A 21,926-nucleotide genomic window follows, 5' to 3' on the forward strand; every position below is an offset into this window, starting at 1 on the left:
AATCACTGCAAACGAATAAAGGGATAAAGAAATAAAAACCACACACACTCAACCACATCAAACATGTAAACTAAGAAAAAGGTAGCCGCCAAACTAAGCCTAAAAACGTAACAAGAAAACAAATAGAAAACACGAAACACACGATCACTCGGACAACGTGAATCACAAACGCCCCCAAACAAAACACAGCACAAAACAAAACGAATCAAAGCAAAAACAGCAGCACTGCTGGCTACTGGAACCACGCAGCAAACTATCCTTGGGTGAAAGTCTATAATGCTGTTGTATTCTTTCCCCCTTATGACTGGAATCCGCTCATTGCTCCGACATCCACTGCGAATTCTTCAGAACAGCGTGATGACTAACAAAGGAAAATAAATTAAAAACAAATCCCTTCATTAAAAGTGCCGATAATCAGCAGGCCTACCTTACCTAACCAGGTTGTTCTCAAAGGGCATATAACAACTGCCCACCCGTGGTAGATCAGCGCAGTAATTCTCATGACGCGCCCACCGAACTGTGACGAAACAGCAGAGCATGTTAGTTCTCAGCGCACAGCACTCACCGATAATCAGACGCCAAAAGAAGCGCCATACCTTGACGGTATTAAGCTGGTCCACCAAAGGAAGCCAGGCCCAACAACAATAACTTGGCACCACTAAAGGTGCTGGAGAAGCAGGATGACGGAAGGGAGTCTACCCCAGTAACCACACCCCCGCTATTTATAACACCAGGATAAACCTGCCCCGCGACTCGCACGGCTCCACCGCAATTTATAATTAGGGAGGGAATTAGTGAGATTGCCCCAACAATCTCACTCTGCCACACATACATCAGACTTTCCTGTAGTTGGCTTAATTGTGGTGTATTCGCCTGTTTTAATAGAATTTTCCACAGCTGAAACTGGTTGACCGTCTACAGCAGGGGTCGGCAACCTATGGCACGCGTGCCACCATTGGCACACCGAGGCATAGTCACTGGCACGCGACACGCTGGACCTGCATCAGCAAAAATATATATTTTAATATAAATTATTATATTAATGGATTATACTTTCGCGAGTGACCGTAGCGCGCGACTCCGCACGCACACCTCGCGCGAACGGCGGAGGCGTTTAAACTTGGCGATCGATCGCGATATAATACTTAATTTGTGTCCATTTACACCTACCCCCCTCTCCTCGGTCAACAATTTAAACTCGCCGCCATAGTGGCACACTCATTGACTGGACATGTTAAAGTTGGCACTCCATGTCTCAAAGGTTGCCGACCCCTGGTCTACAGTCTCTGCCATTTCTGTATCAAAATGACAAAATGACGCACACTTCATGTTCACGTGATCAGTTGCTTAGCCAATATTTTGGATTAGTTTATTGCTTACTTACTGAATGATTAGTTGTTTTCGTCCTGTTCCTTATGCATGGAAATCATTGCGTTGTTATTATTATAATTTTCTAGACTATTAATTTGCGGGATTTTTCTACATGTATATGTGGTCCCGCTCCCACATCGCCCTGGACTAATTCAACTCCAGCTCCGGCCAATAACAATTAAATTCTGTCCCGCACCGCAAGATATTCTGTCGGGACCCGCGGGATTACCGCGGGAGTGCAGACCTCTACATGACAATTGTGAACAGGAAGGGACTCAGGGCTGATCCCTGATGTAGTCCTACCCCCACTTTAAACTCGTCTGTCATTCCTATCGCACATCTCACTGCTGTCACACTGTTCGCATACATATCCTGCACTACCCTCACATACTTTTCTGCTACTCCTGACTTCCTCATACAATACCACAGCTCCTGACTCGGTACTCGATCATAAGCTTTCTCTAAGTCAACAAACACACAATGTAACTCCTGCTGTCCTTCCCTATACTTCTCCATTAACACTCTCAAAACAAACATAGCATCTGTGGTGCTCTTAGCTGGCATGAAACCATACTGCTGCTCACAGATCTCTACCTCTCCTCTAAGCCTAGCTTCCACTACTCTTTCCCAGATTTTCAGGCTGTGACTGATCAACTTTATTCCCCTGTAATACTACAGCTCTGAACGTCACCCTTATTCTTTAAAATCGGCACCATTATGCTTCGTCTCCACTCCTCAGGCATCTTCTGACCTTCCAAGATTCTGTTAAATAAACCAGTTTCCAGTTTCCAAACATTTCCATGCCTCCACTGGAATATCATCCGGTCCAACTGCCTTACCACACTTCACTCTCCAAACTTACTTCCTCCTTGCTCACCTGAGGCACTTCCTGATTCACAACCTCTACCTCTTCTAACCTTCTTTCCCTTTCATTCTCTTGATTCATCAGTTCCTCAAAATATTCCTTCCACCTTCCCAATACACTCTCCTCACCAGACAACACATTTCCATCTTTATCCTTTATCATCCTAACCTGCTGCACATCCTGCCCATCACGGTTTCTCTGTCTGGCCAATCTGTATAGATCCTTTTCCCCTTCCTTAGTGTCCAACTTCTCATACAGCTTGCTATATGCCTTCTCTTTAGCTTCTGCCACTGCTCTCTTTGCCTTACGACACATCTCCTTGTACCTCTGTCTACTTTCTTCATCTCGATGAAAATCCCAATTCTTTTTAGCCAACTGCTTTCCTCTCAAACTTTCCTGAACTTCCTCATTCCACCACCACGACTCCTTGTCTATCTTCCTCTATCCTGAGGTCACACCAAGTACCTTCCTAGCCACATCCCTCACTGCATTTGAAGTCTCATCCCAGGTATCCAGAACACCACCACCGTTACCCAGTACCTGCCTCACCTCATCCCTGAATTTTACACCACAATCCTTTAACTTCCACCACCTGATCTTAGGTTTTACTCTCACTCTCTTCCTGTTCTTCACCTCCAAAACCTTTCTACATATCACCATCCTATGCTGTTTAGCTACACACTCCCCTGGTAACACCTTGCAATCACTAACCTCTTTTCAGGTTTCGTCTCCTACAGAGGATATAGTCGACATGTGTGCATCTTCCCCCACTCTTATACGTTACCCTGTGCTCTTCCTTTTTCTTAAAGTAAGTGTTAACTACAGCCATCTTTATCCTTTTAGCAAAATCTACCACCATTTGTCCTTCTGTATTCCTTTCTTTAACACCATATCTACCCATCACCACTGTTCCCTCCACATGTCCATTTAAATCTGCTTCAATAACCACTCTGTCTTCTTTAGGAACCTGCAAAACAACTTCTTTCTTCTTTCTCCTCCACATCACAACCTACCTGAGGAGCACAAGCACTGATGACATCTTCAATCTCTAACTTTACACAGATCACCCTGTCACTTACTCACTTTACCTCCACTACACTCTTACTAAACTCATCCTTCAGGATTACCCCTACCCCACTTTTCTTCCTGTCTACACCATGATAAAATAGTTTGAAGTCACCACCAATGCTCCTGGCCTTGCTCCCCTTCCACTTGGTCTCCTGTACACACAGTATATCTGTCTTCCTCCTCTCCATCGCATCACCTAGCTCTCTCCCTTTACCTGTCATAGAGCCCACATTCAACGTACCAACTCTAACCTCCACCCTCCTGCTCTGCCTCCTCTCCTTCAGCTTCAGAACCCTCTTCCCCCCTCTCCTCCTCCTCCTTGTCCCAACAGTAGTCCAATTTCCACTAATGCCCTGTTGGACAACAGCACCAGTGGCTGTCGTTGTTAACCCGGGCCTCGACCGATCCGGTATGGAATTTCTGTTTTTGATCCGCATCATTTGATTTGGTGCAGTTTTTACACCGGATGCCCTTCCTGACGCAATCCTCTCTATTTATCCGGGCTTGGGACCGGCACTAAAATACACTGGTGTGTGCACCCTAGTGGCTAGGTTTTTCTTGAATTATAATTTCTTGCTATTACAATGTCTAAAGTTTGTAGTTGGCTTTTATTGAGGAAACTATTATTTGAGTATTGGAAGAACGTGAAACAGGCATAAATGGAAGCAACTGTTAAAATTGGTTATCAAGCAAAGTGTTAGAAGTTGTCTCTTTCCAATAAATACTGCCTACATTCTCTGTGTGTATATAATGTAGCATTTGGTCATATGTTTCATATAGAAACAGTGCAGTAATTTGTTCTATTGTGTAAGACATATAAATGTATGCACGATCAAACACTTTCATCTTCAAAACATTTATAACATGTTAAATCCACTGTAAAAAATATATAAGGTGTCAGGAATATCACCAGATCCTAGTACTGGCAAAATTGGGGCTTTTGGGAGATCGAATCAAATGAACCAATTGATTTGGAAAATGATTATATCTTGTGAGACGTTCGAATTATCACAGCAATAGTGACATCTAGGGGTCAACCAGTGCCTAAATCCACAACTGTTTCTGAACAGAAACAGAAGTAATGTGTTTTTTTATGAAAAATGACATGAAATATTCCCTTTTAGCATATCGTGTCCCTAAATACATTTTAGTCATGAAAACATATAATTTAGTAGAGAACAGGATTGTTTTAATGATGTCATTAAGATGTATTTTTCATTATGACACACTGTTAGGGGATTGATATAGCTGGCGTTATTCATTTTACATCGCAAGGTAGGGAAATGCGTGTGTAATTATTTATTAAACATTAAAAGTAATCAGTTGTGTCACAACTGATTACAAGTAATCAGTAAACATTCTGATCTCAGACCAGCTGCTTGAAGTGCGGACTATAATCCGCGGAAATATTTGAAACGTATTCGTAACGAAACCCGTGGCTTCCCGCTTTTGATACGGACTTCAAAACAGTGTTTCGGAACACCGTGATTCAGGGGAGTAAGCACCTCCCGTGAGCTATTGTGCTCAGCGGGGCCTCAAGGCATGCATGGTCTGCAGTAGGAGCACATTCCTAAAATATAATGAATTGCAATTTGGTCCTGGTCAGTGTGTTGACTATAGAATTTTTAAATGGACATCACTTTCTGGGGTAGTAGGATGACCCAGGAATTTGAGTTTAATCTGCACATATTGTAATTTGGTTTGCACAACTTTGTGCTTTTTGGCAGCTAAATGCCTTAACAACTTAGTCATGTTGCATTGACACTGGCCTCATGTGCACTGAAGATAATGGTCAGGAAAGCTGCAGGTCCAGATGGCATCAGCTCAAGGCTCCTGAAGACCTGTGCCGATGAGCTGTGCGGTGTGACCCGGTACCTGTTTCATCTCAGCCTGAGGTTAGGGAGAGTCCCACAGCTGTGGAAAACATCCTGCCTGGTACCAGTGCCAAATACCCCACACCCCAAAGACCTCAACAGCTACAGGCCGGTAGCACTAACATCTCACCTGATGAAGACCCTGGAGAGACTGCTCCTTGTCCACCTCCGCCCACTGGTGAGATCATCAATGAACCCACTTCAGTTTGCCTACCAACCTGGCATCGTGGATGCCATCATCCACCTGCTACACAGATCTCTATCCCACCTGGAGAATCATGTTCTTTGATCTCTCCAGTGCTTTCAATACCATCCAACCCATGCTCCTGAAGGACAAGCTGGAGCGCACTGGACTGGACCACCACTTCACCACATGGATTCTGGACTACCTCACTAACCGACCGCAGTACGTGAGGACAAAGGGCTGTCAGTCTGACACTGTTGTCTGCAGCACGGGGGCTCCACAGGGAACAGTTCTTGCTCCCTTCTTGTTCACCCTCTACACTGCAGATTTACAGTAGAGTTCTGCCAGCTGCCACCTGCAGAAGTTCTCTGATGACTCTGCTATCGTTGGCCTAATCAGTGATGGTGATGATGAGGAGTACCGAGGACTGATGCAGGACTTTGTGACATGGTGTCAGAAGAACTGCCTGCAGATCAATGCAGGTAAAAGTAAAGAACTGGTGGTGGATTTACGCAGGACTAAACACTCTCATCCGGTGCCTGTAAACATCCAGGGCACAGACATTGAGATTGTGAGGTCCTACAAATACCTTGGTGTCCACCTTAACACCAAGCTGGACCGGACTGACAACACAGCTGCTCTCTACAGGAAGGGTCAGAGCAGACTGTATCTCGGAGACTCAGATCCTTTGGTGTGCAGGTGTCACTCCTGAGGACCTTCTTTGATGTTGTGGTGGCATCAGCCATATTTTATGGAGTGGTCTGCTGTGGTAGCGGCATCTCCACCGCTGACAGGAAGAGACTGAATAGGATTATCAGGAAGTCCAGCTCTGTTCTCGGGTGTCCTCTTGACCCAGTGGAGGTGGTGGGAGACAGGAGAATGAAGACTAAGTTAAACACATACTGAAGAGCATGTCCCTCCCCATGCACCACTCTCTGACTGCACTGAGCAGCTCCTTCAGTGCTGGGCTGAGATGCCACAGGTCCTTCCATCCACACGCCGTCAGACTGTATAACACACGCTGCTCTCAATAGCCTGTAGTTAATGTTTAACATTGCTACCACATGTAGAACAATGTGCAAATATGCAGTATTCAATATGTCTATGTGCAATATCTCACCATTCATCAGATTATGTTTTTCAATATCATTATATACAGTATATTGTAAACCTTGTAAATATAGATTTTTGTTTGTTTTTATACTTCCTTTCTCTGTCCGTTCCTCTCCGTTGCTGTAATATTGCAAATTTCCCCGTTGTGGGAATGATAAAGGATTATCTTATCTTATCTTATCTCATATGGCAAACACATTAAACATTACTGAGCTCAAGCTTAATTCCAACAACTGCAGGCTGCATTGCAGTGCCTCGTTGTATATGGTGTGACATTAACAAATATAAATATGAGTATGAGATCGACCACTGAAACATAAACATCAAACATAAACCAAAACTAAGAATTTGGATGTACCGGTACAAAAAAAATGATCATTAATCACATCAACAACCAAAAATCATTTACTCTCTTACTGATTGAGCCTTGGGAAAAAAAATCAGTGATCAGGCACCTATGGTCTTAATAACATCACTGCCCCTAATATTTTAATTTATTGGGCTTCAGTGGGTATTTAGGTTTATGAGGCCTGTAAACAAACAAGAAAAAATTCTCACAGGTTCACATCCTTTGATAAGGCTCATCTCACATTTGCCTTTTGACCACCTCTAGCACTCATTCCAACTCCACACACACACGCACGCACACACACGCGCACACACACGCGCACACACACCTGTTTGGATCCTGGAATGTTGGTGGCTTGCTCATCAGGAGCTCTACCTGGAGCTCTCAACTACCCAGTTCAGAGTTTTAGGGTAGATGCCCTGTAATTGGCTGTACTCAATACCATCCTGCCCATCCTTCCAGTCATCCACATCCAGCATTTACATTAGCCACGGCCCCAAACTCTGCCCCTCCCAACCTGTGGGCTTGGCTAACAAGACATGTGCAGTACTGTTCACCACTCGAAACACGCTCTGCTCTGCTCTAGCCAACCTCAACCACCCCCACACGATGAGTCCAAAACACAAACTTTAGTATTAGCATTTTGGTCTGCTCAAGTTCTCTAAACCATGTTGTTTGTATGCCATATCTGGCCCTCTGACTTAACTTAAACAAACTTTCTGTACTCACCAGGTTCTGATTTTGCAGTTCTTTTTCCGGGAAAACTCCGGCGCATAGTCACCTGCAGGTCCTGTTCAACGCAATTTGTCATGGGCTTGCTGAAGTAACACCTTCAGGAGTCTGTGCACTCAGATCTCCCCCAAAAAAAATCAACAGCACAAAAAAGCACAAAAAAAATCAACAGCAATTGGGTATGGTATTGTAGGAGTGCTCAGATGTGTTCCTGTGGGGGATGCAGGATCTGGTGTTCTTCCATAAAACCATGGGGGGCAACAAATGGTGGTTTACCTCAAGAGGTTCCCAGAGCAATGGGATAAAACTGACCATTTGTATTTTAGTTATGTCAGTATGTTTGTGTGGCATGTTTAGTCTTATTTTGCAGCTTGTTGTGTACTGGGTAAAGGTTATGCTAACAGGATAAGAGTTCCATCACTCCCTGATAAGGTTTGTAGACTTCACCCCAAAGGGGACAGTCCTGTATGGAATGCACACTGTATGCAAATGTACTCTGATGTCTTTACCAGCAACCTGATTCCCATTGGTTAACCTGGTTTTTGTGACTGCTGTCCCTTTGAGATGCTGGGGGGATATAAAAAGAGAAGTTTGTGGGTGCAGGGTCTCTTCTTTCATCTGGGCTCTTCTCTTCTCTTCTCTTCTCTGCTCTTCTCTTCTCTTCTCTGCTCTTCTCTGCTCTTCTCTTCTCTGCTCTTCTCTTCTCTTCGCTTCTTCTTCTTTCATCTGGGTTCTTCTTTCATCTGGGCTTCCTTGCTTCCTTTGGGGTCCTTCTCCGTGAGGCAGCCTGCTCCGGTTGGTATCTCTGTTTCCATTAGGTATTATTGTTACTTTAGTCTAGTATGGTTGTTATTGTTTTATATTTTGTTGGTTATTGAATAAATCTGGTTAATTGTGTAGCCACGGTCTTCCTTGATTATAGCTATAGTGGGCCAGATGAGCTCATTATTAGTATCAGTTAAAAGGTAAATCAATGCTAATACCAATTCCCTCTAAAGTATCCCATCTGCTACGCATGTTTATGATAAACCTCTGACAAAGCAGGCTATTGTTTATAGCAAGGTACTTTATAAAGTTGGTTAGGTATATTCTATAACCTGTACTGATCTATTTGAGAAGTGAGTTCTTTTAGATTCTTACCAACTATAATTTGGAGTCAGATATTTAAGTTTTATGCACGTCAATCCTTCTTCTGCACCTATTTCCGTCCTTGGTTGTAGGCAAGCAGGTAGGTTAGTTATATCTCATAACTACAACCCCTACAGAATTTGGAGACCCCGACGTGATATGGTACTAGTACAGAAATTTGTGTACTAGTGTGATCCAGTACTAGTACAAAGTAACCAGTTTACAGTTTTGCAAGCAGATAACGACCGTCCGCCCGGATTGCTGTCTGTGATTCACACCTATGTTGCTGCATCTTTGGGTTTGGTCTCTTCTGAGGTAAGACAAATATACCCTTCTTTTTAGCAGCAGGGAAAACATAGGTGCACCATACAGACACATTTGTAGAACGGGTCGGATTACCCACCGAGTAGCAGGCGTGCCGACACGTGCAAAAAGACAAGGATTTTAGCTTGTATACACAATGGCTCAGGGATATGCTAGTGTAGAGGAGCAGGCCTTCATGGAGGATTGGGCTTTGGAGGTAAAAGAAACTCTGGTTAGCATGCGCATCAAAGGATTGTCGCTAAATGCTAGCAATGAGTTCATTTTAAATTGGCTCTCATCTGAGGGTTGTAAGCTTAGCACTAGGAGTAAACTCCAACATATTTTATTGAAAAAGCCTAAGCAACACAAACTATTAGCCGCCACAGGCTATTTAGTCCTCCGTAACAGCCTAATTTCTTTAGAGCAACACAAGAAAGCACTGGACAGTATGCGCAACTTGGAAAGCCTCCGATCTGAGGAGATCAGGAGAATGCGTTTACAAATAGACAGCTTTGCGTATGATAAGCTAACTTGGGCACGCCAGAGTGAGGCATTCACTAGGCAAATAGCTAGTCTCCAAAGTAAGTTGAGAGCAGGTACGAACTATGCCTCAACTTTGGAGAAATGCTGTGATAATGCTGGAATTCCTGTGGCTGCTGTGCGACAGATCTTTAACCCTCAATCTCAAATCATGCCTTTGTTGGATGATACTGAGGGTGATGAAGATGTTATGTTAATGGCCTTTGCTAACAGTGGATTAGACCAGGCCCGCCAGCAGGGGGTTGTGTTACCATCCCCACCAGCACCAGTCCTTGCACCTGGGTTAGTGCCACGGCCTCATACAGATAGTGTTTATCAGCAGTCTCCAGCTGAGATACCACAGCTAGCTGAAGCAGCTGGGTTTGCCCAGGCTGTGGGGTCAAAGCCCACACCCCCACTTGCAGATTTGGTTAAGGAAGACCATGTGGCTGGAAGCCCAAGAAAATGGAGACAAGACAAAAGCAGTCAGGTGCTCGCAGCAGCAATTCCAGGGTTACCTGAGCACAGGGAGCGTAGTCCTATTTGCACCAGGTCTAAACCTGCTAGTGCATCTAAAGTAGCCGTCATTAAAACAATGACAGATCCCAACGGGGAACGCTTCAATGTTAGCCGACAGCTAACTTTTCATGAATGTGCAGCACATTCCAGCGCTGTTGGGATGCTTCCCTGTAAAGGTCCATTTGAGCCATACTGGAGTGCATTAATGCGTCAAGCTAGCGCTTTTAGCTTAGAACCAAAGGACATTTGGCAAATAGCTCTCACAACTATCCCTCCAGAGCTAATATCTAAAGCTCCAGAACAACTTCTGGATGGGAGAATCATGACTCCCTTACTGGGAGAAACACACACGGATGTGTTAGCCAGACTGAAAGATACCCTTCTAGATATTAGGGGTATGGTTCCGGCAGCTTGGGATAAGATCATTGATGTAAAACAAGGGAAAGAACCGTTTGAACAGTTTGCAGAGCGCCTTTGGGTAGTTTTTAGGGAGTATTCAGGAATTGAAGAGCCAACTAAGGATAATGAAATCCTGCTACAACTCCTTAAAAATAATGCAGGTCCACATGTGCAGCAGGCACTAAGTCATGGAGCAAATCCTCCAGATAACACCTTTGACTCCATAGTCAGGTGGGTTATGGGGATGGAGAGTCACTTGAAAACAAACAAGAGACCTCTTGCAACAGTTCAGTGGGTAGCTGAGGGTGGAGTTGCTAGCAAACCAAGTACTTCTGAGAAACGTTGCAAATTTTGTAACAAGGCAGGACACCTAATTGAGGACTGTTTCAAGTTAAACAAACAGAAGTTTAAAAGGGCACATAAGCCAAAGGAACGACAGGAGGCTAGACCTACTGGTGAATATCAGATGTTAAGAGAGCAGCTTGCACTGATCAGTCAGCAGTTAGATGCTGTACAAGCGAAGCTCATAACATCTGACCTCAAAAACCTGTCAGATAGAAACAGTGGTCCTCAATAAGGGTGCGTGGCCTCCATTCCTGTCGGCAGTAATATCCATCATGGTAATCGTATCAAAAATTAGAGCTAACCTTGGAGGCCGGTTATGATTTTTCGCTTGTTGATACGGGAGCTGCCTCTTCATGTACAGATCCTACACTTCCACTGACTGATGAGCCCACAGTGTTAATTGTTTTATGAGCCGCTCCTTCAAGGGCCACAGGTATCAGCCCTTATGAGCTTATGACAGGAAGAGTCATGAAGCTTCCCATTGATCCAGAGGTGTCACCTGCTGATTTGGGTCCATTAATGCATACCACTCAGCAAACTATCTTGCAGCAAATGCAAGATAGACTCAAGGTTCTGAATGCTCATGCAGCTCTGAAGCAGCAGCAGTCAGACAGAGCAAATGATGCTCTGTTTAGTCCGACAACAGAAACCAAGTTCTCAGAAGGAGACTTGGTTCTTATCAGAGTTTTTGTAAAAGACCATGCTTTTGCTCCACGCTGGCACGGACCTTATGAAGTCAAAGGAGTTTGCAACAGCTGTATAGCTGTCAAAGCAAGGCAGAAACTAAAGTGGTACCATATGACCCAATGTAAGCTATTCAAACATAGTGAGTAAATGTAGAGCATGTTGTTCTGTTTTCATTCTCACATTCACAGACTCACTACTGCAGTTCCATGGATCCCTGATGCTAGGACGGTGACCAAAGAAACCTGCATTGAGCTAGGACAGCGAGTCAAATTGAGCCACATGCTCGGATGTGGGAGATGGGTATGGAAGTATTTCAAGGGGCCATTCACACCAAATTCACTGACAATTTTACCTAAGCAAATAGTTACATGGCCTCCTGGTGTAGCACCAGAACCAAATTGTATAACTCAAATTTGCTGTAATTTAGGTTCCACCCATCCTCCTACAATTAGTTTTTCTATCCCTATTATCCATGTTCCAAGCCAAGCCAATTCTACAACATGGATAAAACTAAAATCAATTGAGGGTCAAGAAGCAGGTGTTTTAAGCACATTATACAAGCGAGGAAATAATGAAGTAGATCCTCGGAAGTGCTATAACACAAAAGAACTTGAACCTGCCATGTATGAGTGCACACATATAGAACCACTCAATTCTACACACAACACATATACATCCCATCTTTTTAATCTTTCTTCTCCACAGGATTATTCTATTACTCCCAAACCTTTTGTTTGGACAAAACGTCGGGAAGGCATGTATTGTGTTGGTAGGTGTGAAGCTGACCTAAATTTGTGGACAGGTGCAGAAAATTGCACATGGACACGTAAATATTGTTTCAATTTAACGACATGCGGCTACCACAAACCAACACAGTGTCCAAATACATACCCTGTCCCTCTAGCTGGTCTTATTAGAGGAAACATTAATAAGACTCTATTGCATGATGTAAACCTTGTTATGGTTCATGTTAATGACAATATTTCAAATATCCTCTCAGCTTATCTGACACATTGTAAAGCCTACACTAAAACATACACATGGCTCAAAACTCAAATTGAAGATTTGGTGTATGACTACAAAAGCAGATTAGCAGTCCAAATTCCATACTCACAGTCACACATGAAGCGAGATCTATCCTCGGACATCACTGGATTATTTGGTAGTAGTAATTCACTAATGAACACATACCAAATTTCCAATCACAGTATACATCTTGGCTTACCAATCAGTTTGCAACTGGTTTTCAACATCTGACTAATGGTGAAGATAATATTATTAAAGCAGTAAAGTCAGAAGCTCAAGCTTTGTTACACCTTAGTCATATGATTTTTAACCAAACACATACCTTAGAGCTTGATTTTGCATGCAGAGCTTATGCTCAAGATCTGTTTACAGCAGCAAGGCAGGAGGTATTGGATCTCCGATTCCAGAAATCACCACGTCATGCCTTAGCTGATTTGATTGAAATGCTTGATCTTGATCGTTGGTTTAAATCAATTTCTATGAAAACCATTTATTATGCTGAACTTCTTACAACTATTATGATGTACAATGGAAACGAGTGCCCCGGTTGTATTGGTTTTTATGCAACTTATCCTTTTATTCACCCTGAGCAAATTTTTCCAGATTCCACCACTATACGTTCATTGGGTACGGTTATCAGGGATCAGGTTGTCAAATGGGATCAGGTGACTGGTTATATGACTGTAAAGGGTTCTGAAATGTTGCTTACTACACGTTCTTGCTGCCATGAAACATCCAGTTATGTAATCTGTACATGCAATACATTACAACCTGTCTCTTCAAATGATACTAAGTTGATAAATGTTCATTCGTTGCATGGATACTCTGATGCAGTCCAAGTGTCACACACCCAGTGGTGTGTGATTAGTGAAATGACATCTTTCAGTTATGGGGGTCTCCTGTGCCCTGCCAATCACTCGTTCTGTCTAGAGGTGAGAGATGACTTCACAATGGGACCTTTAAGCATTCTGGGTAGGATACCAATGGACACTGATGTTTCTCCATGGTGGGAAGACACTTTCTATGAGGAAAGCACAAAACCTCTCACAGACACTGTACAGCTGGTTCAGCGCCTGATTCAGACAACCAGCTATCATCTTCGTCAAGCACAAGTGGAAGTGCATCTCGCCAGTGAGACGGTGAGAATCCTGACCAGTGCTTCAACCCTTTCAGCGGAGTACATGTATACCTGGTGGGACTGGGTTTTCCGGGGATGCGTCCTGGCCAGTTCTTTAATACTCGCCATCACCCTGATCCAGTTCTGCTATTTCAGGAAGCACATCACTGCCCTTCGCTCCACTATGACAGAGACACTCACTCTCGGGTCGTTGAATGTTTCTACATTTTGGCGTCCCTGAGGGGGGATTTGTAGGAGTGCTCAGATGTGTTCCTGTGGGGGATGCAGGATCTGGTGTTCTTCCATAAAACCATGGGGGGCAACAAATGGTGGTTTACCTCAAGAGGTTCCCAGAGCAATGGGATAAAACTGACCATTTGTATTTTAGTTATGTCAGTATGTTTGTGTGGCATGTTTAGTCTTATTTTGCAGCTTGTTGTGTACTGGGTAAAGGTTATGCTAACAGGATAAGAGTTCCATCACTCCCTGATAAGGTTTGTAGACTTCACCCCAAAGGGGACAGTCCTGTATGGAATGCACACTGTATGCAAATGTACTCTGATGTCTTTACCAGCAACCTGATTCCCATTGGTTAACCTGGTTTTTGTGACTGCTGTCCCTTTGAGATGCTGGGGGGATATAAAAAGAGAAGTTTGTGGGTGCAGGGTCTCTTCTTTCATCTGGGCTCTTCTCTTCTCTTCTCTTCTCTGCTCTTCTCTTCTCTTCTCTGCTCTTCTCTGCTCTTCTCTTCTCTGCTCTTCTCTTCTCTTCGCTTCTTCTTCTTTCATCTGGGTTCTTCTTTCATCTGGGCTTCCTTGCTTCCTTTGGGGTCCTTCTCCGTGAGGCAGCCTGCTCCGGTTGGTATCTCTGTTTCCATTAGGTATTATTGTTACTTTAGTCTAGTATGGTTGTTATTGTTTTATATTTTGTTGGTTATTGAATAAATCTGGTTAATTGTGTAGCCACGGTCTTCCTTGATTATAGCTATAGTGGGCCAGATGAGCTCATTATTAGTATCAGTTAAAAGGTAAATCAATGCTAATACCAATTCCCTCTAAAGTATCCCATCTGCTACGCATGTTTATGATAAACCTCTGACAAAGCAGGCTATTGTTTATAGCAAGGTACTTTATAAAGTTGGTTAGGTATATTCTATAACCTGTACTGATCTATTTGAGAAGTGAGTTCTTTTAGATTCTTACCAACTATAATTTGGAGTCAGATATTTAAGTTTTATGCACGTCAATCCTTCTTCTGCACCTATTTCCGTCCTTGGTTGTAGGCAAGCAGGTAGGTTAGTTATATCTCATAACTATAACCCCTACAGTATTGAATATAAAATGCAAAGTTTATTAAAGACAAAAAATCGATCCAGAGATCTCAGTTACACACACTCAAGAGCATCTGCAAGAGAGAGCTGCCCCCCCTCTCACAGACCATAGTTTTATACTATTCTGCAATATTATTACGTCATACTTCCGTCACATGAGTTTAGCATGAGGCTCACAGGGCAGGGGAATAAATGGACCTCTGGGCTCTGAGCAATCACTTCTATTATGTACATTTAATTATAATGGTGGAGTTTTTGCATTTCCAGAGTTCAGGGGGGTATTCCACGAAGCGAGCTAACTCAGTAAGCCGGGCTTTTTAAGACAAGCCTGGCTCATTTTGCTCAAATTCGGTTCCACGAAAGAGGCTAGACTTGAGCCTCGCTCAGTTACTACAGCAACATATACGTTTGAACTAACCTGCTCCGTACCAGGCTAGAGTTGAGGCCTAGCTTAGCGGGACCGCTTCTATTGGCTCAGCAGCGTGATGTCAGTCTCGCCATCCGGGAAACAAAATTGAGGAACAAGGTTCCGCTGCAATCCTATCCATTAAATTGCTGTGGATGTAGCATATCATATCATATTTTTATACATTTAATGGAGTACTGTAATTATTAGTTTGGAATGATTGCAGGTCATTATTATCAAAATTTAATAATTATATTTCCAAATGCAATTTATATTTTGATCTTCAGAGTACATATTCATTGTTAATCAGTGAGGTTTTTGCACATTTTAATGTATTGGTTTAATCTTAACAAATTCAGGTCAGTGTAAAATGGAATACAGTGTCTAATCGCAGTTATGGTCAACAAACATACATTAGCATAAACACTATATCACAAAAATACAATTCTTTGTACCTGAGTATTAATAATAACTGAGTAATTTAGGTGAAGATACTTTTAGGTATATATTTATCCCCACACTTCTTCTTTTGTGTTCTAATTACAAGCAAATCATATCACTCCGCAATTCACATATGTTCAGTATAAATAATGTAAATGTGTGGTTAACTTAATGGTGCAAAAAGGAAATGGATACAGACAACTACCTTACCAAGATTTTCATACAGGTGATACAAATAATCCAAAATGTATGCTATAAAAGAGCAGCTAACAGTGAAGGCTGAAGGCTGATTGATCATGGCATGCCCATTTGTAGAGAATCCAGTAGATGAGGGAGCGTGTGTAGTGCGCAGAGCATTCATGCTACCAGCTCCAAGGTCATTCCAGGACAGGACAGATCCACTGGGCTTTCCAGATGACTACTTATTTGAGCACTACAGGTTCAGAAGACACAGTATTATATATCTTTGTAAATTACTGGGGCCATATATTGAGAAGACCACTAGACGTAGTAAAGCTCTTACCAAACCCCAAACGGTCTGTATCACTTTGCGCTTCTTTGCCAGTGGCGCATTTCTATACAGCATTGGGGATGCAGAACATCTTAGTAAGGCAACAGTCTCCCGCAAAATTCGAAAGGTTTGCCTTGCGCTTAAGCGCTTCCTTAATATATTCATTAAATTCCCTGGTCACAGAGGCATCCTTCCCATAAAAGAAGCTTTTTCAGAACAGCAGTAACTTGGAGTTAAATTTATATGACTTTAAAAGATACTCTTATCCAGAGCACTTACCGAAGTGCTCTGTATTCATCTTGATCAACTATTTCATGCTAAAATTCATTCAATTCAAAACAAATTGAATTCTCCAGGATCCAAATGTCATTGGTGCTATAGACTGCACTCACATCAGGATAAAGGCTCCATCTGGACCCATGGAAGCAGACTATGTGAACTGAAAATCATTTCACAGCATCAATGTACAGGTACATGCAAGTTTTGCCTACCCAACAGAAATTGAAAAGCATGTCGCTCCATGGGTTTGAACAACTTTCACCCTTTGTCACTTTTGCCATTGTTCTAGATGGTTTGCACCAGCCAATTTCTATTCTCCAACATTGAGGCAAAATGGCCCGGCTCGGTGCACAATATTTCGTGCCTCCTCACTGGCACAGAGGTTTTCCTAAGGTAAGAATACTCCAACCACACAAAATAGTGCAGATTTGTCCTCAGTGTTTAACTCTTCTCCTTATAATCGTAGGTGCTTTTCCTGGCTTACTGCTTGGGGATAGGGGTTACCCCTGCCAACCATTTCTCCTTACCCCATATGCAGACTCTACAACAGATGCCGAGAGGAGGTTCAATCGTGCACATTCAAAGACAAGGGCATGCATTGAGATGGCATTTGGACAGTTACAGAGCAGATTTAACTGCTTGCGCCATCTCAGAGTGACCCCTGAGAGAGCCTGTGACATTAAAGCAGCCTGTGCAGTTTTGCACAATGTGGCAATACTGCAAAAAGGAGTAATGCCAAGAGTGCAGTTGGAGCAATGGGAAGACAACATTTTAATTGCAGACCACATGGATGGTAGAGCTGTGAGGGACATGTATGCAAACACTTACTTTAGTTAAGGGAATATTTTGTTTGCATTTGTTCATTAACACAAAACAAGACACCTTTTTTTTGGAAAGAGAAATTTATTGATTGTCTTGCTGAGCCTGTGGACAGAAGAAACTTTGATTTACTTGGCTTGCAAAAACAAGCATATTAAAGTGAGACATTTTTGCAAATACATCTTTTTAAGTACCTTTTGTAGATCTCACTAATCTCAGATTCCTTCAAGACAGAAGTATAGTCAAGATTGAGAAGTATTTATTCATGTTGAACTGCATAACTACTACTCACTTGTTCTCTTGTAGAGGTGTGAGTTCTGGACGTGGAGGCCTGAGGGTCTTCTCTCTGTTCTTCCATTTCCTTTAAACACAACACAAATCATGAGATCACACAGCACATTAACAGACAGATACATAGACACACACGCCTTACAGCTGGCCTTTCTGAACAGGCAGACACTGTGTCCTCATCCTCCTGTATCATCCTGGATGGTCCAGCAATCTCCCCCTGCAAACAACAAATTAAGACACATAAATGTTAACGGTCCTCAGGGTTCAGCTATCATCATTGTCAAATACAGGAGGGTCCAAAAGAGTCAGCACACCCCCCACCACTGTAAAATTTTAGTCATCAAGTATATAATAATACTACGATGTAGCCTGTAAGAATAAAAATGTAAAATCTGAGAAACAACTGAACCTACCTTTAACATAAGGCTGTGTATCATGAGGACAGACAGGATCAGATGATGTTCCTCCTTCAATTCCCACAATGATGGGGCGTCCGCTGTTTTGCTCCAAAGCAAGGTCTTCTGCAGGAGTGAGGGCTGCTACAGGAGGCCCACCACCAGTAGTAGCAGTAGCAGTTTTCTTTCTGGTTGCTAAAATATTTTATACAGTTATTTAAAATGATGTTTTACCTTTTCCTGCACATTGGACTAATCAACTGTACTTACCATTCTGGAGTATATTTTTATATTTCACCTTGACCTGCTGCCACGTTCTCTTAACCCCGCTCATGTTACTTATAAATCAGGAAATTATTAAATAACATTATTAATTTACTATAACACTTTTAAAATGCCAATGAATTGATTAAATTATATGCTCATCCATTTAGTCTATCTGCAATATTTTGCCAGACAGCTTCTCTGACTTTATGAAAACAGGACGTGTTGCCATTCTTCGTAATAATGTATTTATATTAAACACCGCACAGGATTGGCAGCTATCAGTGGACTTGGGCAGCCAACTGAAGTTTCCCCAACATATTGCTCAGACCACCCTCAGACCTGACATTGTACTGGTGTCAGAAGCAACGAAGGCCACCATTATGTTAGAGCTCACTGTGCCATGGGAAGAGCGCATGGAAGAGGCCTTTGAGCGGAAGAGGGGGAAGTACGACAGCCTGGTTAGTGACTGCCACAAAAAAGGCTGGAAGGCTAGATGCTTGCCTGTGGAGGTAGGGTGCAGGGGCTTTGCAGGGCAGTCTCTGTACAGAGCCTATACTGTACTCGGCATCACAGGAGGGAGAAGGAGGAGAGCCATCTTTAACAGCACAGAGGCAGCAGAAAAATCCTCTAGGTGGCTCTGGATAAGAAGAGGGGAGCCGTGGTCGAGTGCTGCTAGGGCACAAGCCGAGACCTGATCAACCTCGGCTGGGTCGCCTGAGTGAGGGTGTATGATGTTCGAAAGACCCGAAACACCCGAGGACCTCAGGTAACATCACTGATGATGTGCCCTAGCTATGCATCAGAAGATGTATCAGTACAACAATATTCCTCATACAGACGTATAAGTAGCTCATGTTCAGCAGAAGAAGCAAAAAAGCTGCTCGTTCCTTCAGCTCTTTCGACATTTTCTTGCCTTTTCGAATATCGATTAGTGAGGCTGTGTAAATACTGTGTGCACGCGCATGATCGCCGATTTCAAAAGCCGGTTGCATCTGGATTTCATTAGTGGAACGGAACTAGACGGAAGTGAACTGTTTGGCTAACTCAAGCGAGGCTCACTCTAATAAGCGCCGCTTTCATAAGCTCGCTTCGTGGAATAGCCCCCAGTTCTGGTATAAACATTTTTGTCTTCTTTGTGTGCCCCACCCCCACAGAGTTTGTGCCGTACGTGTTCCAGGTGATGTCTCTGCTGCTGGAGATCCACACCAACTCCATCCCCTCCTCCTACATGGCCCTGTTCCCCCACCTGCTGCAGCCTGTGCTGTGGGATAGGGGTGGGCGGATCGATATCTATATCGATAGTATCGATACAAAGGTGAGGATCGGTATCGGATCGATACCACGGCGAAAATATCGATTCTTTTGCTGCAGTTTAGAGGTCTGCGCGGGACTGCTTTTTTAATCCCGTTCCCGCTTGTTTTAATCCCGCTCCTGCCAAAAAATCGCTTGTTTTAATCCCGCTCCCGCCCGCACCTGCTTGTTTTAGTCCCGCTCCCGCCCGCACCAGCCAAAAAATCGCTTGTTTTAATCCCGCACCCGCCCTCCACATACACATTTCTGTTGCCCCCGCCCGCAATCCTAATATGAATTGAATTAATTAGATTTAGTACTTGAAATTTTCTTATGTATTTATTAAAACAGCAATATAGCGATGGATCGCGCTGTCCCATTGCCGTCAGGTGACGTACACCAACACTTTCTGATATCAATCACAACAAGCCGATTTCCCTCTCCATTAATTACAATGGAATATGACTTCCATACATCAGATATCATTATATTAATGGATTATAATTTCAAGTAAAAAGTATCCCCCCCCCAACGGTTTGGAAGTATCGGTATCGGTGATATTGACCAGTATCGTATCGGTATCGTATCGATACCAAAATTCCAAGTATCGCCCACCCCTACTGTGGGAACGCACGGGCAACATTCCCGCTGGTGCGCCTGCTGCAGGCCTACCTGGAGAAGGGCGGGGCCACAATCGCCAGCTCCGCCTCCGACAAGATAGTGAGTGGCCACGTGAACACTCCTGCATGCTCCGGGAGTTTTGGGTTTCTGAGCGTGCACGAGATCAGTAATCCTCGTAATCAGCGTTGTAGGGGTGCGGGTGTCTGGTTTCTTGTTTGTTTTTGTTTACAGCTAACAGCTGCACCTTTTAATCTCAGCAGGTGGTGCTGTGACCCTCAACATTGGGCTCATGTCTGCTTTGCTTTTCCAGCCTGGTCTGCTAGGAGTGTTCCAGAAGCTCATCGCCTCCAAGGCCAATGACCACCAGGGCTTCTACTTGCTCAACAGCATCGTGGAACACATGCCACCGTAAGGGCCACCAACCACAAAGAACTGAACGCTTCAGTTGTTGGATTTAGTCGTTCTTTCGTAGCTCTGTAACCGATCTGTGTGTGTTTTGTTTTAGGGAATCCATTAGTCAGTACAGGAAGCAGATCTTTATCTTGCTCTTCCAGAGACTTCAGAGCTCCAAGACCACCAAGTTCATTAAAAGTATGTGAAAAGAGAAGCTTCTCTTGTTTCAGTGGTTCAGTGTGTAATGTGTATTGAACTACAGCCTTCTGTGTACTGCAGTTGTCTGACCCACGATTCCTTCACCTGCCCGTTTTCTGCAGGTTTTCTAGTCTTTGTGAACCTCTACTTACTGCATAAGTATGAGGTGATTGCCTTGCATGACATCGAGCCAAAGTAAGCAGCAGTGTTTTTCATTGATTTGGTTTTGGTTTCATATAATTTGCTGTAATAAATGTGTATACGAGGTAGTTATACTAGTTATTACATTGGCTAGTTTTTTAGTTAAGCAGGCTGCGTCATTTATTTTTTAATGAAAGCTCCTACATGAAGCAGCTGTGTTGCCTGTTTGATTGGCAGGATGTTTGGCATGGTTCTGGAGAAGATCGTGATCCCAGAGGTGCAGAATGTGTCCGGGCAGGTGGAGAAGATCTGTGCGGTGGGCATCACCAAGATCCTCACAGAGTGCCCAGCCATGATGGATACGGAGTACACCAAGCTGTGGTAAGACTTCCTCACCCGCCTCACCGTGCAGCGTCCCAGTCCTTTCTAGGTAAGGTTATCTATTGAGGATCGTTTAGCAATTTTGACCTTTACGTGTGAATGATTTTTCCTTGTAACTGAGATTGAATGTTTTCTCCTCAAACGTGAGTGAGTGGACTTTGTGCACTGCTGTCGGGACACTAGTCCCAGACGGGAAATTCTGATCTGAATTTCTTATTCTAGTAGGCTACTAGGAGCGCCTACATGGGGTCTAACTAACACAGTGGTTTGTACTGGCGTGGATAACGTGAACATACACTGATCAACATAATCTGTAACAAATCTTTTTAACTTAATGCTCTCTTTAACTGTTTACCACTGTACCCTAAGCCTAATGTACATTTGACGTGTTAGAGATGCAAGCCGGCTGTTGGCTACAAAGGGCACATTGGCCAGCAGCATAACTAAAGGATTTCACGAGGCTGATGACATCGGTGATGGCGGTCACCACTGCTGCGTGTGCCGACTGCGTGTGACGCAGATGTCGATAGTGATCAAGCGGCGCCACTTTATATTAGGCTGATG

At 43.5% G+C, this 21,926-nt stretch overlaps 1 protein-coding gene across 1 annotated transcript; it reads left to right on the forward strand.

Moving 5' to 3' along the window:
• The first annotated feature begins 5,092 nt into the window (after positions 1-5,092).
• LOC143503273 (uncharacterized) lies at positions 5,093-14,280 on the forward strand. The gene is given in 5 exon segments (XM_076995617.1): positions 5,093-5,199; positions 5,477-5,584; positions 5,762-6,061; positions 11,645-12,651; positions 12,654-14,280. Coding segments are annotated over 5 exon segments (2,709 nt in total). The 3' UTR covers positions 13,841-14,280.
• Positions 14,281-21,926: the final 7,646 nt, after the last annotated feature.

This window comes from Brachyhypopomus gauderio, unplaced genomic scaffold (genome assembly GCF_052324685.1).
Source record: "Brachyhypopomus gauderio isolate BG-103 unplaced genomic scaffold, BGAUD_0.2 sc224, whole genome shotgun sequence".
In the NCBI taxonomy this organism is placed as follows: Eukaryota; Metazoa; Chordata; class Actinopteri; order Gymnotiformes; family Hypopomidae; genus Brachyhypopomus; species Brachyhypopomus gauderio.